Source organism: Montipora foliosa, chromosome 9, assembly GCF_036669935.1.
Source record: "Montipora foliosa isolate CH-2021 chromosome 9, ASM3666993v2, whole genome shotgun sequence".
Taxonomy (NCBI): domain Eukaryota; kingdom Metazoa; phylum Cnidaria; class Anthozoa; order Scleractinia; family Acroporidae; genus Montipora; species Montipora foliosa.
Genome location: NC_090877.1, coordinates 14,905,875 through 14,919,416, shown reverse-complemented (window position 1 = coordinate 14,919,416; position 13,542 = coordinate 14,905,875). Strand labels below are relative to the sequence as shown.

General features: G+C 39.3%; 1 protein-coding gene across 1 annotated transcript in view; it reads left to right on the top strand.

The window, feature by feature from the left end:
• Positions 1-2,658: 2,658 nt before the first annotated feature.
• Positions 2,659-13,542, top strand: part of LOC137970095 (ubiquitin carboxyl-terminal hydrolase 22-like) — a 19,158-nt gene continuing 8,274 nt past the window's right edge. The window contains exons 1-11 of the mRNA XM_068816576.1: positions 2,659-2,898; positions 2,998-3,133; positions 3,218-3,331; positions 5,985-6,089; positions 8,856-9,022; positions 9,534-9,681; positions 10,002-10,116; positions 11,016-11,146; positions 12,209-12,296; positions 12,695-12,761; positions 13,183-13,242. Coding sequence (XP_068672677.1) covers positions 2,746-2,898; positions 2,998-3,133; positions 3,218-3,331; positions 5,985-6,089; positions 8,856-9,022; positions 9,534-9,681; positions 10,002-10,116; positions 11,016-11,146; positions 12,209-12,296; positions 12,695-12,761; positions 13,183-13,242 — 1,284 coding nt within the window. The 5' untranslated portion in view covers positions 2,659-2,745. The remainder of the gene's footprint in view (positions 2,899-2,997; positions 3,134-3,217; positions 3,332-5,984; positions 6,090-8,855; positions 9,023-9,533; positions 9,682-10,001; positions 10,117-11,015; positions 11,147-12,208; positions 12,297-12,694; positions 12,762-13,182; positions 13,243-13,542) is intronic.

Sequence of the window (13,542 nt, the reverse complement as noted above, 5' to 3'; positions counted from 1 at the left end):
ATTCTTTATTTTGAGAGGGTAATACATGATTAACCCAGTAATGAGTTTTCTAACACATGACCCTCTGGATATACCACAGAAGACAGACCACAACACCGGGAACTACATGCCCTACTCTTTGCGACAAGTGTGCGGGTTCTTTTTCGTCCCACAGGATTATGAACATTGAAGGATTGTGAGACGGGACCTCCGGCTTATCGTCCTTATCCGAGAAGACTAGAGAGTCTAACCATTTGCAGATGTAATTACAAAGGTAGCACTTTCTCCTCAGTTATTTAAAGACCCTGAATGTTGGTCCGGCCGGAGTTGAACTCACGACTTCCCGCGTGACAGCCCGGTGCTCAACCAACTGAGCCACCGGTGCGCGGTGGAAAGAGTGAGTTGACTTAGGGCGCGTTCGATTGACCCTATTCCGGAATAAGAATACGTGGAGTGATGATTAAAACGGTATGTTTCGGAGCAGCAAAGACAATAACAATATGTTTAAAATAGAATTTTAGCAGATGTTTGACAATTTTAATGTGAAACTCCGTAAAAACGAAGGATTTCTAACTGATATTCCATGTTTTCCTATTCCGGATTACGGTCAATCGAACGCACCTTTAAGTTGCTTGCGATAGACACAGTAATGTCGACATCTTAAAACGTGGAAACGAGTCTCGTGATGTCCTGTGGATGTCCGCAAATATTGGGCCACTCGCTACCACGGTTGTTCGCTGGTGTGGACTTTGGACGGTCCCACCGACTGGGTATGAAACACGGACTAATCAAAAGTCAGAAATCACCTCATTAATCTGGTACCTTACCAGCGTGGTGGCTGTTATGGAGTGGTGGCTTAGCACGCCCGACTAGTAACCAGAGAGACACGGGTTCGAGTCCCACTTTAGGGCAAAGACCAATTTTTCCGATGAGTGTGTGTAGGCTTGTTTCGAATTGTGCAGCAACAAAAACACAGAGTCGAGGTTCAGGGGAATAATTATCATTTTGTATTGTTCAAAACAAACACAAAATGCAAATTATTCCCCTGAACCTCGACTCTGTTCTTTTGTTGCTGCGCAATTCGAAATTAGTCAATTGCTAATTGCTCATAACTGCGCAATTGCTGCAATTGCTCTTGAAGTACAAGGATCATAGCTTCACTTGATTTCATATCTGCAGTTCAATATATGATTCATTTCATAGATGATGATTTTGTTCATAATAACAATAATAATAATAATAATAATAATAATAATACTGAACAAAAATAACTTTATTTAACCACGGAATCCTTATCACTAAAAAGTGGTCTGCTAAAGAGCCGTGTGCATTAACACTAATAAAGCTAACACTTAAAAATTACGGGCTTTGTTTAAAAATCTTATATTAAACGCTAAAAAATTAAGTAATTTTTAATATACACCAGCGGAATAACAACTATTTAAATTGGTGGCCTGCTTAGCCTCTGCTGACAGACTGTTCCATGAAACTGAGCCCCTGTAACGAAAACTCTTTTTTAGGGCCTCAGTCTTCGGCCGTGGAATAAACAGTTTGTTGTGGGCGCCCCGACGATATTGTCTGTGAATGGTGTTTACACTTGCGAATTATCACACGGGAATTCGGGTACAAGGTTATTTACTCAATCTCGGTTATCAGCTCAAAAAACCGTAATAACCTTATATGGAAACTGACTGTGTCAGTCGTTTTGTAAAAACTGAGACAAAATCCTATCCTTCCGTAAGTAAAACAGTTCAGAATTTGATGATAATTTAATAAAACAGTTATCCCATTAAAGCTTATTAAATATGGGACTGGTTATAGCCAACGAGGTGCGTAGCGCCGAGATGGCTATTTCAGGGCTATCAACTCTCCCGGATAATCCTGGAGACTCCAGATTTTGGACCAAATTTCCGGATCTCAAGATTATGATCTGAAATCTCCGGATTAATAGCTGAAGTTTGTCATTTCTTGTGAGAATCGACTTTCACAACAATGAATTTCAAATACTTTGTGTTTTTGAGTTATTTTAACATCAATAATAACAAAATTCAAATGTTCATTTTTCTCATAAAGTCCGATAAACCGTTCTTGCAAGCGTTTGACGGATTGTAATTTGATTTGTCCGAAATAACCCAATCAAATGCCAATGACATCTTTTTCGCGAGTTTTTTTACTTTTCCCTAGTAGTCTTTATTAGGTTGTGTGACAGTGTAGTTTCTTTTGCGTTAAGACGCAATTCGACGTCATCAGAAATGACGTCACAAGTGTTATGACGGCATCTTTCATCCCATCCCTATCTATTCTCAATATTTGAAGAGTTTGGGGGTTGACAGCCCTGCTATTTACCACCTTATATCCAACGCTTTCGTGCAATGATTGTTAATTGTTTGCAATATGAATGATGTTTGTTTGTAAGAAAACCTGTAACATATAAACGATAGCACTCCCTAAGAATTCTTTTCTGCCTGGGATGAAAATTTACAGTATCTATAGTTCGTCCGCTCAGTACACAAAACTGAAATAAACCATTTTTGGTGAAAGAAGAAAGAAAACTCGAATTAAACTTTTTCCTTGGACTTGAAAATTCGCGGTCAATTCGTTTTCCAAATATGGTAGACAATTGTCCGATTCGCCCAATGACGGTTGCGTATTGCTCCCCGGCTCTTACGTATGCGCTGTTGACTTGTTTTCTGCGCATACCGAGCACATGTTTCTTTGTATTTGGGATGTTTTTAATCTGTGAGTTGCCAAATTTTCCTCGTGTCTATGTTTGATCCGCAACTTCGTTCGACCAGAAGACGCAGGATGTGTTCCTGCCCGCACTTGAAGGATTTCAAGAAGGCCGATGGCCTAAAGGTCTTTCGCAAAATTCACGCGCACTTCGTCTGCTGCGGTTCGCGTGAAGCAAGGAAGCGAAAGGTACAACATCGGTTGTAAGTTTCCTCGATGGTGGTTCGGCGGTGTTTTAAGGGCTTCATTGCGATTTTATTGCTATATTTGTATTTTCCGTGTTTCAAGGCCAGTTTGTGTTACTGCCACGAATGTGGAACAACCTCGAGCCGTCTTCACTCTTGCCTTTTTTGCGTCTATTTTGGTTGCTATACCGGAAACCGGCACATTCACCATCACGCTCAATCAACTGGTCATTCTCTAGGTGCGGAAACCAACTTCTTCTTCGCAGCTTTCTTTGTAGCTTTTCCCGTTTATGATAAATAAATATTTCTCTCTGATATTCTAGCTGTGGATTTGACACACGGGGTAGTTTATTGCTTCGTGTGCGGGGACAATGTATACGACATGGAAATGGAGAAAATTGTCGTTGAGCAGGGCGTAAAGGCTTGGAAAACACTAGGTGAGCTGCAAGTAGTTTGCATTAAGAGAAAGAGAGCGATTGTTGAAAGTAAAGTTGCAGGTGTTCTTAACCGGATATAATGAGGCGTGTAATTGTTTAGTAATGCGATAATTTTATTTGTCCATTACGGTTATGTTTTTTAAAAAGTTTGTACGCGTTCAGAATGGCACAGTTGATTTGTACATTTTGACACACTGGTGATGTACGCTTCGTTGTTTGATGTTGTACATGTTAATTTGCATTCCGATAGCCATCATAGCTAGCGGTCTCAAAAATCGCTATAAGTCAGAACTTTCATGATTTGCTTGCTTTATTTCGTACATGTATGCTCACACGCGATACCGCTTTTTCATCGACCCCCTCTTCTGGGATAACCTAGTAGAGTATTTGGTGTCAGGTGAACAATAACACACAAGGACTAAGCAATGGTGAAGAGTTTTTCAGCAATATCAGACTGGCTGAGAGTCTCATATCAAACGAAATTCAGCAGAGCACTACAGAAATGAATCCTTTGTGCGCTGTAGAATCATCTGAGCTAAGTTTCGGAATTTAAAAACCGAGTCAAAACTCATGATCCATGGATTCATTTGGGCGGACAAGTTTTCAACAGGAAGTTCACTAGTCTTTATGGGACATGACAAGTGTCTTCCAAATAATACTGTGTGCAATGGCATTGTTTTCTTCAAGTAGATGTCAGCCTTTTATGGTTAAATATTTAAAGATCAAGCTCTTTTGTTGCTATTGTGTGATTTGCCTTTAGATTCTCTATTTGATTGATAGCTAATCTACATCACATGTCACTAACATGTGTACGTTCCTGTTATTAACCCTGGGCCCAGTTGTTCAAAATCTGATGGGCATTACTAAACCACAAAACAGAGAAACAAAACACCATGTATGACCCCACCACACATTGAATACTAACTGATAAAAGTTGGATTTGAGATTAAATATAGTTTAGAGCGGTTTTCAAATGAGTGTCGTAAAACCAAAACCAAAGTAATCACGTTGGCCAATCAAAAAAGTCTTAGACAATCCAGTAAACCAATCAAAACTCGGAAGTAATTACATGTAGCGGACACAAAGTGCGGGAAAATGTGCATGCGCGAGCCATGATTGGTTTTGGTTTCACTTCTGATTGGTTGCATAAATGGCGTGAGAACTTTGAACCAAATCACTGAGTGAAGTAATCATAAACCAAAGCAATTCGCTAATTACTTTTGACACTCAATTGAAAACCGCTCTAAGGCCTAAGCTCCTAATTCATTGAGATTAAGATTAGGATTCAGATTAAGACTGAGATTAGGAGCAATAACGTTTTAGGCCTAATGGTGGGGTCATACATGGTGTTTTGGTGCTTCTTTTCGCAGTTTCGGTGTTTCGCTATTTTGTTGTTTAGTAATGTCCAAATCCGATTAACACTAATCTGTGATTAATGTGGTTAAATGCAATTTAACCTAGTTAACAACAAAGAGATGCTGGTTTCCCTGTGCATCGGGGTCCATGATGGGGCGGTTTGCTAAGCAGTCAGCGGTCTCGTGCATACGTGCAGAGGCTCACGTAGGTCACGCGGTCTCAGTGTAGCGGCAATTTGGAACCACTTTGGGAAGAACATTGTGCGGCCCTTGCTTTTCTTTAAGTGGTTATTTTTCAGCGGTAGTGCTTTCTTATTTTTCTGCTTCCCTCCCACTACCCTCCCCCCTTTTTTTTCTCTTTCCACTGTTATCACAGTGTGACGGGTGCCTGGATGTCCCTGTGTGTGGGCGCTCATGGCTGGGTTGCGGGGATTGCTAGCCATGGGACAGTTTTACTGTCTAGGGGCTGGCTGATCACAGTGGAGGCCCCGGGACATCCCGGCACCCACCTTCCACTCAGCTTGATGCAGCTGTTAATCTGTAAATACCACGCCAGGTTTGAATTAGGCCTGTCAGAGAACCCTTACTCATAATTTTATGCTGAAGGAAGGCAAATTGAAGGCAAAGACTCTTGTGGAAATGTTTTTGAACAGAAAATAAACTGCAATTTGAGGTTTCAGTAATCCAGGATTATCTTAATCAGGGTTTGAACAACTGGGCTCTGCTGTCCAAATAAAATCTAACAACAGGCAATCCTAAATTTTGAGGTAATTTTGTTTCTATAAAAGGGTGAATGATCTTGGAGGATTTCAGAAAAATGTGAACTGCTTGTATTATTGAATTGGCAGGGTAAACCAGTTTTTCTTTTATGGTATGGGCATAACTTGAAAAAGAAGATTTTTTGTGGCACAAAGCAGTTTCTACTGGATGGAAAATTGTAGCCCATCCTTAATTGACGGGGTAGCCAGTCACAGCCTGGGCTTAGTTCTATCTTGCTGGCTTAGTGATGAGCAGGCCATATACCAAGAACCAGTAAACAATGGATTGCTGTTGCAAGATGGCAGAATCTTTGTTTCATTTAAATCAAGGTGATATTGATGATTGCAGGCAATTGCAAACTATCACAGGAGATTGCAAGAGATACTGTTAGACTATCTCTTGCAATCATGGCTTCATGACACAGTTTCATTGTCTTCTTTAATTAAATTACTATGAGAGTGCAAATGGTTATTGTTGTTGTTGTTGTTTGCATGCTTTTGTTGTTTCCAGTGCATTAGTTTTTTCCGTTTTTTGTACAGGAAATGGTCGTGTCAAATTTGTTCCTTGGGAGCCAAATAAAGCTGAAATTCAACTTCTCAAGGAAAATAAGAAGAAAATCAAGTTAGAAAAGAACTCTTTTATAGGTATGAAATAAGTGGTTGGACCTTGTACTCTGCACTCCTGTGAGTTAGGCAATTATACCAAGGAGTTATTTGTAAATACCCGTGGTACAGATTAAAATGAAAGTTGTATCCAGATTTGCTTTGTTTGTGAGAATGAAATTTCCTTGTTAGTTTATTTCCTTCTGGAAAATGATTTGGTGTTCTTTAACTTGTAGGAGGCATATGAGGTGCCTTCTACAAGCAACTAAATACTCGTTCTTGTAATGCATTTCTTCATTGGTTGCAGGTTTTCATTTCAGCTGTGACTTAATTGAACGTGAAAGTTATGTTTTATCAAAGGAGTTGATGAGAAAGTTTTGTGAGCTGACGTTTCAAGTGTTAACCCTTTGTTCTTCACAAAGGGCTAACAGTCTAAGCATCAGCTCCCAAATCTAAGAGGGGTTAAAGGTGGGATGATACTTTATTAAAAGGCTGTGTTACATCACAAACAAGATGATTCTGAGCAAAAACGACCTTTGTCAATGTGATTTGCCATAAACTTGAAAAACGGCTTTTTTCAAGATTACCCAAACGCAATCTGTTTCAATCTTGTCCATTTGTGTCCATCATTGCTTCTCTTTCCTTTTGCTGTATTTCTTTTATGTTGTTCAACAGTTTTATGTGGTTATTGCAATGTTTCATTCTAGTTTTTGGGCATTTTGGATGGCATGAAATTACATCATTTTGTGTGACACAGCCCCTTTTTTTTTCTCAACTTGTTTGATAAAACCAAGTTCTCATGTTTCTCGCCCTAGTGTCTTGAGAAATTAAACCCTTGATTTTACTGAAAACATTAAGGCCATAAAGGTAAGATTCAGCCGATGTAACAGTGCACATAGGCTGACCTAGAACCTGGTCTGAGACCTTGTCCTGCGAGGACTAACAAACTCAAAAAATGCAATAATCTCTTGGATTTCAAGCTTTAATGTTCTTTCCATGACCTGAAATCAAGGTTTTTGCCACAAAAATTACTTCGGAATTTTATTTTAGGATTATTTTACCTAGCATGAATTATGGCCTTATTTTTATAGGGTGCTTGCTGCAACTCTGACATCCTCAATTCTTTAGAAAGGCGGCATTGTAGAGCAGCAAGAATTATTTTTAATCTTCTCGGAGACCTGGCATCAAGTATGATGTATATCACTGAGTGGTTTACTATTCGTTTTTACTATAAACTAGCTGTCTTCAAATGTATGCATAAGGCTTATAATGAAAAGCTGCCTGGCACCCTTAGTAACTGTGTTGCGAAGAAACATGATCTTTCATGCTCAATTAGAGCATGACTCACTACTGATGCCTTGTTTAAATGCACGTTTTTTGGACTTGCAAATATAATGAGCTTGTTGATACAAGCCACTACAACCTTGCCGAAAAAGCTCAAAACTCCAGATCTCTTTGAGGCTGTTAAATTACTGTTTAATGTATTTTGAATGAATTTAAATTTGTTTTAATGTCACATTGATAGCATTTCAATGCATCTTTAAATTGTATTTTAATTTGTACCCGTATCGTATTGTTCTGCATTTTTAATTTTATTAACATAAAATATAATTAATGTATTGTACACTACCCCAGAAGCTTTCAGCCTTCATACACCTTGTGTATAAATGAAGGCTACCTACCTATCTCCAAAATCCTCTGGCTTTGAGATTGATAAGTCAGTTGGCACATGGCATTCATATTCTCATTAAATATCTAAAGCTCCTGAGGCTGCTGGGAGCAGAGGTGGCCCATTGGTGAGAGCACTTGCCACTTGGTGCCACAATGTTGGTTGAGTTTGTTGGTTCTCTTTTCTCCTCCAAGAGATTTTTCTCTGCATACTCTGGTTTTCCCATCTACTGAAAAACCAACCTACGATTTGATTTCTGCACTGTGTCCCCAATCAGTGCTCCAGTGCTAAATATTATTATTATTGTTGGATATAATGTTGACTTTACAGTCTTGTTCATCTCCTCGCTGAGTAACTGCTTTGACCACGCTTAAGGATCTGATAGAAGTTTAAAGTCCTCTTCCAAACTCAACCATTTTGAGTACCACAACAAAGGACTTTGGTCAATACAATACAATACATGCTTAACTAACCACTCCCCATAGGGGCTTTTCAGGGCCAATGAATGAAACTCTAGGGCAGAACAACAAGTCAAAAACTCTTAAGAATCCCAACTGGCTGGAGGTAAACCTGTTGGCTATTAATTTTACAATTGCAGCATGAACCAGTGCAGAAGTTGAACCAGTGACTGCCAGGATCAAATTCAACTTGTGGTCAGAATGTATCTGGAACCTGGGATTCCTGGATCTCTAGGCAAAGCACCCTAACCACCTGACTGCGCTACCTCCCTTCCACTTCATTGCCCAACATGTGCTTGATATGTGCCTGGGATCAGGGGCTTCATTAGAAGCTAGTCACTGGTGGTATACTGCCGTCTTCTTGTCAGAAACTTGCCTCTCACTGCCGGCTTCTCTACCATGATTTTCACTCAAACCTTTGTAAAAGACAAGAGCGACTGCCACTTACACTGATTTAGCTCAGGCGTCTACTTCAAAATTTATTGAAACCCCTGCCTGGGATTCTCCATGGGTAGTGGCTTCATCCATCAAAACTATTTATAAATTATTTTCACCATCATTTCTCCTCTGATAATGTGCAAAGGAAATTTATTATTTTCCCCATTATTTTTTATTACCTTTGTGGACCAAGCCATTTTGCCAGGACAACTAAATGCTTGATGTTTATCTCTTCAATTTCAGGACTTAGAGGTCTAACAAATCTAGGAAATACATGTTTCATGAACTGTATAGTTCAGGCTTTGACTCATACCCCATTACTGAGGGATTATTTCTTGTCCGATCAACATGTTTGTAATGGTGATAAGGATCAGTGCATTGTGTGTGAAGTTGGTTCTGTCTTTCAAGAGGTAAATAAATAAATAAATAAATAAATAAATAAATAAATAAATAAATAAATGCTACAACTCTTGTTTCCCTTAACTCACTGACCCTTCAGGCATCCTAGGATACCAACAGTTATTGAGTAAAATCGTCTGGTATTAGACAGTAAAATTTGTCAAGTCTCACTTCCAGGAGTCCAATTTGGGTTAAAGTTAACAAGGCATGTCCTTTCTGGTACCCATTTTATAGCCATAATTATTTCCATGTTCGTGTGGTTGTGGTTGAAATAAGATTTACTCAACTAAGAAAATCACATCTTCTCCTTTCCTGTACCAGCTTACGCTCAAACTATTAGCAATCATTATAGACATTGTCATCATTGTCGTCGCTATTGTCATGTTTATTACTGTCATTATTTACCATTCCCTACCCCATTGTAACCATAGTGGATCTTGTCATTCGTTTGTCTGTTTAAGTGAACCTATTGATACATTGTAGTTGATATGCTGGTGCATACTGGCCATTTTTCTCTTCCAGTTTTATTCTGGACAAAAGATTCCGCATACTCCATTTAAGCTTCTTCATCTTGTCTGGACTCATGCTCGGCATTTGGCTGGGTATGAACAACAAGATGCTCACGAGTTCTTTATTGCTGCTCTTGATGTGCTACATCAGTATTGTAAAGGTGCGTAACAACAAAATAAAATTATTTGTAAAGGAAATTTCATGATCTCAAGTACAATAAATTGGGAATGAACAGGTACAAGTGATGTTTTGCACATGACTGTGTTCCAAATCGTATGGGAAGATTGTGCAATTTCCTGTACTTCTTACAATATTTTGTGTGCACTCCACAGAGTGCAAGCTGAGATTAATATTGTACTGGTCCAGTCCGATCAAAATGAAGAACTCGTAACAGTACACACAGTTCCAGTTAAAGACTATGGGATACTAAATGGGATACTAAATGTCCTCTTTGATGGAAGTAACAAATTTCTTTTTCAGAGGATGCACCAAACAAGGACATTCTTGTCCCCAACAACCCTAACAGATGTAACTGTATAATTGATAGAATATTTACTGGTGGCCTGCAATCAGATGTTACTTGTCAAGCATGCAAGTGAGTGTTATTTAACAATTAGACCTGTAGCCCGCAAGGGCTACGGGTCAATAGCCCATGAGGTGAGGCGAAGCCGAATGGGCTATTGACCCGTGGCCCTTGAGGGCGAAGGGTCTAATTGTTTTAGTATCACCCAACTAGCCGGACAGAAAAGGCAATAATAAAGTTAGCAAATGCAAGTTAAAGAAATATTTATTTGGGAATAAAACGAAAGAAAACGTCATGCTTTTCGCTACTCGAGGACTATTACTAATAGTCCTCCACTAGCGTAGCCAATCAAAATGCAGGATTTGCATTAGTCCACTAGTTGGGTGATACTAATTCTTCAATAGTGAATCTTCAATATATCATTCTTATGACATTAATCCAGGCGTTATATTAGTGCAGTGTCATTTTTTTGTGGCATGAATAATGTTTCTCAGATAACGCAATGATCCCTTAGGATTCCTTAGGATATTTTGCATAGTTACAAAATTAAATATCTACCACTGTTCACCAAAGTGGAGGTGATAATTGATCACTTTCATCAACATTGAGGTACAAACAAGACTAACTTTTATATCATTGTTGTTTTGGTAAATACCGTGTGGTGAAAATGATGGACTGGACCACTGCATTCTAGTATTTATAGTTAGTAGTCACTCAACAAACGACTTTTAATGCCTTACGTAATAAGGGGTAAGGCCTGTTCATGGAAAATGCAACTGCCAACATAACCATAAGAGTGGCATAGATAAGAGCTGTTCAACTGCATTGAATGACATACCAAGTTCAAGCCCTGCAAATGAACGAAATGTCAAACTTATCAGAAGAGATGTCAGCATACCCAGAAAAAAGTCTTGCCAGTCCTGTGTAGGGTGAAGGGTCACGAATGTCATACATTTCCTTGTGCATTGTAGATGTGTGTCAACAACTATTGATCCTTTTTGGGATATTTCTTTGGATCTTGGAAACATTGATCACAGCAATAGCAATGGTAGAAGCAGTTCTGGTGCTTCAGCTGCATCAACACCAGAAACTGTAAATCCTGGTTAGTAATAATAACAAAAACAAATAATAGTAATTTATTTTCAAACAAAATGAGATATGAAATGAATCATATATTAAAATGTGGATATGAAATCAAGTGAAGCTATGATCCTCACAATTTTAGCAATTGTGTAGAGAAGCCTGAAAAGTTCAGGACTTCAATGGTTTGAATCTGTGACCAGCTCCCAACATCAGTGGCTTCATAGCTCAGTTGGTTAGAGCCTCACTCCGGTATCTTGAGGTTATGGGTTCAAACCAGTTGAAGTCCTGAATTTTTCAGGCGCTATGCAATTGCTCAAATTGCATTCATAACCGCGAGGATCAAAGCTTCACATAATTTATTTTCAGTTTAGAAAGTGAGGATTGAAGTCTTAGATTCGAGAAGTGATGAATCCAAACCTAGATTGAGAGGGAGGGGACCAGCTCTCAGTTTCTTGGTTTACGTTAATGTCAGTGCAATGAGGGCCTGAACGCTTTGCTCTGCCAACGTTAGGATGGCAATGATGGGTGAAAATTTACACTGAAGTATAATTTCAAGTGCAAGAATAGATGTTTAAGGTGTAATGGCATGCACCCGTGGGAAAGATAGGAAACTACTGGCTCGGCAACAAGCAAGAGAATTCAAACCTGTGACCTCTGTAACACTTCTCGGATGCTCTTCCCGTTGAGATACTAGAACTCAGGGGGTGGGGGGAGGGGGGTCTAGCTCAATTGTCTAGGTCCTGAATGGACATTTGTTTCTCTGGTGTGCGGGCTGTACAAAGTTATGCGCCTATAAATTTTCAAATGCAACATAAGCAGGTGGGCTCCTTGGTTCAATTTCAAGCAACACTTTTGATTTTCAGTGCCATCAATCTCTATAGCAAACCAGGGCACATTTCAATCCACTCGTCAGTTTCTTTTTTGGACGGTGGGCTGTTACAGGAAATGTGATTGGCTGTAATATAAATCAAGGCAGTTGTTATGAAATTGAACTTCAGAGTCCACATGTTTTGTGAATGGCAGAGTTATTTTGGTTAGGAAGATTCTCTCTGCTCAGTGGATTTGTTTTTGTTGTGCGCAGATGAAAGTGGCCAGTCACGGCCAACAGAGGACAGCAGTCATCACGACGAAAGCTTTGTTCCTAAATCACTTGTAGATTGTTTAAGAAGGTACATACAGAACTCCAATCTGTTTTTTCATTACACTATGGAACAAAAGAAAAGAAAGGTTTGGACTTGTGGTATAAATTTCGGATTTTCGTTTCACTTAGGATGTTCTGGGCAAAATGCCATCATATGTAACCGTGAAGGTCTCCTTTAGCGTTGCACACGAAGAAATATAAATATGTAACTGTACTTAATGTTTTTAATATGGTCTCTTCTTAGGGTCAAAAGAGCCTGGGCCAAGCCCAGATTGGTCTCTTTTGGGGGTTGAATTAAACATATCCGACTGGCATTTCCACCCCTTTCATATGCAATGTCCCCGGAAAGGTGATGGGGTGGTGGTAGTTTGTTGTTGTTACTGTTAGATGACTGATGACTGTGTACCTTGTCCTCTTTTGCTGAAGATTTACAAGGCCCGAGAGACTTGGAAGTGAAGCGAAGATAAAGTGTAGTCAATGTCAAACTTATCAGGTTAGTGCGGGGCAGTTTCTGATCTGCCTTTCTCATTATGGTAGAGGGCTATAAAGCGGAATTAGGATATTCGTAACGCAACGCTCCTTCGCAGCGTTGCGTGACGACGCAACTAATGGTCTTCTATGAAGGGGTAGTTTCTAAAGAAACTGTGGTGCTGCGTCGGTGGGGAAGTAGTATACAAAAATTTGGTTTATCAACGGAGTTGATAATGTAAATTGACCACCGTACAGAGATTCTAAAAGCTGACGTTTCGAGCGTTAGCCCTTCGTTAGAGCGAAGGGCTCTGACGAAGGGCTAACGCTCGAAACGTCAGCTTTTAGAATCTCTGTACGGTGGTCAATTTACATTATCAACTCCGTTGATAAACCAAATTTTTGTATAATTGTCTTCTAAAGTGTGCATATTTCCTTTCACATAGGAATCTACCAAGCAATTAACAATGAAGAAAGTGCCTATTGTAGTATGCTTTCATTTCAAGGTAAGTCGCGTCGATGAACTCAAATGATCTTAAATGAGTTGTCATTTTTCTGCTCTTTGTGTGCTTGAGCTAAGCATCTCCACATTTTGGGCGGAAAAGACATTATTTTCGTTGCAAAGATATCGTTAACGAAAACTACTTAGTTACTCGTACAAACTTGAAACTTTTTAACTTAAGCTCTTTTTGTTAGTTTATTTCAGGACTTCGCTTTTATGTCTATGCATTTTTTTTAACCTTGCGGGAACTTCTGGTGGATCTAAGAACTAGTCGTTAAAGATAGAAAAATTCCGCGCGCTTAGC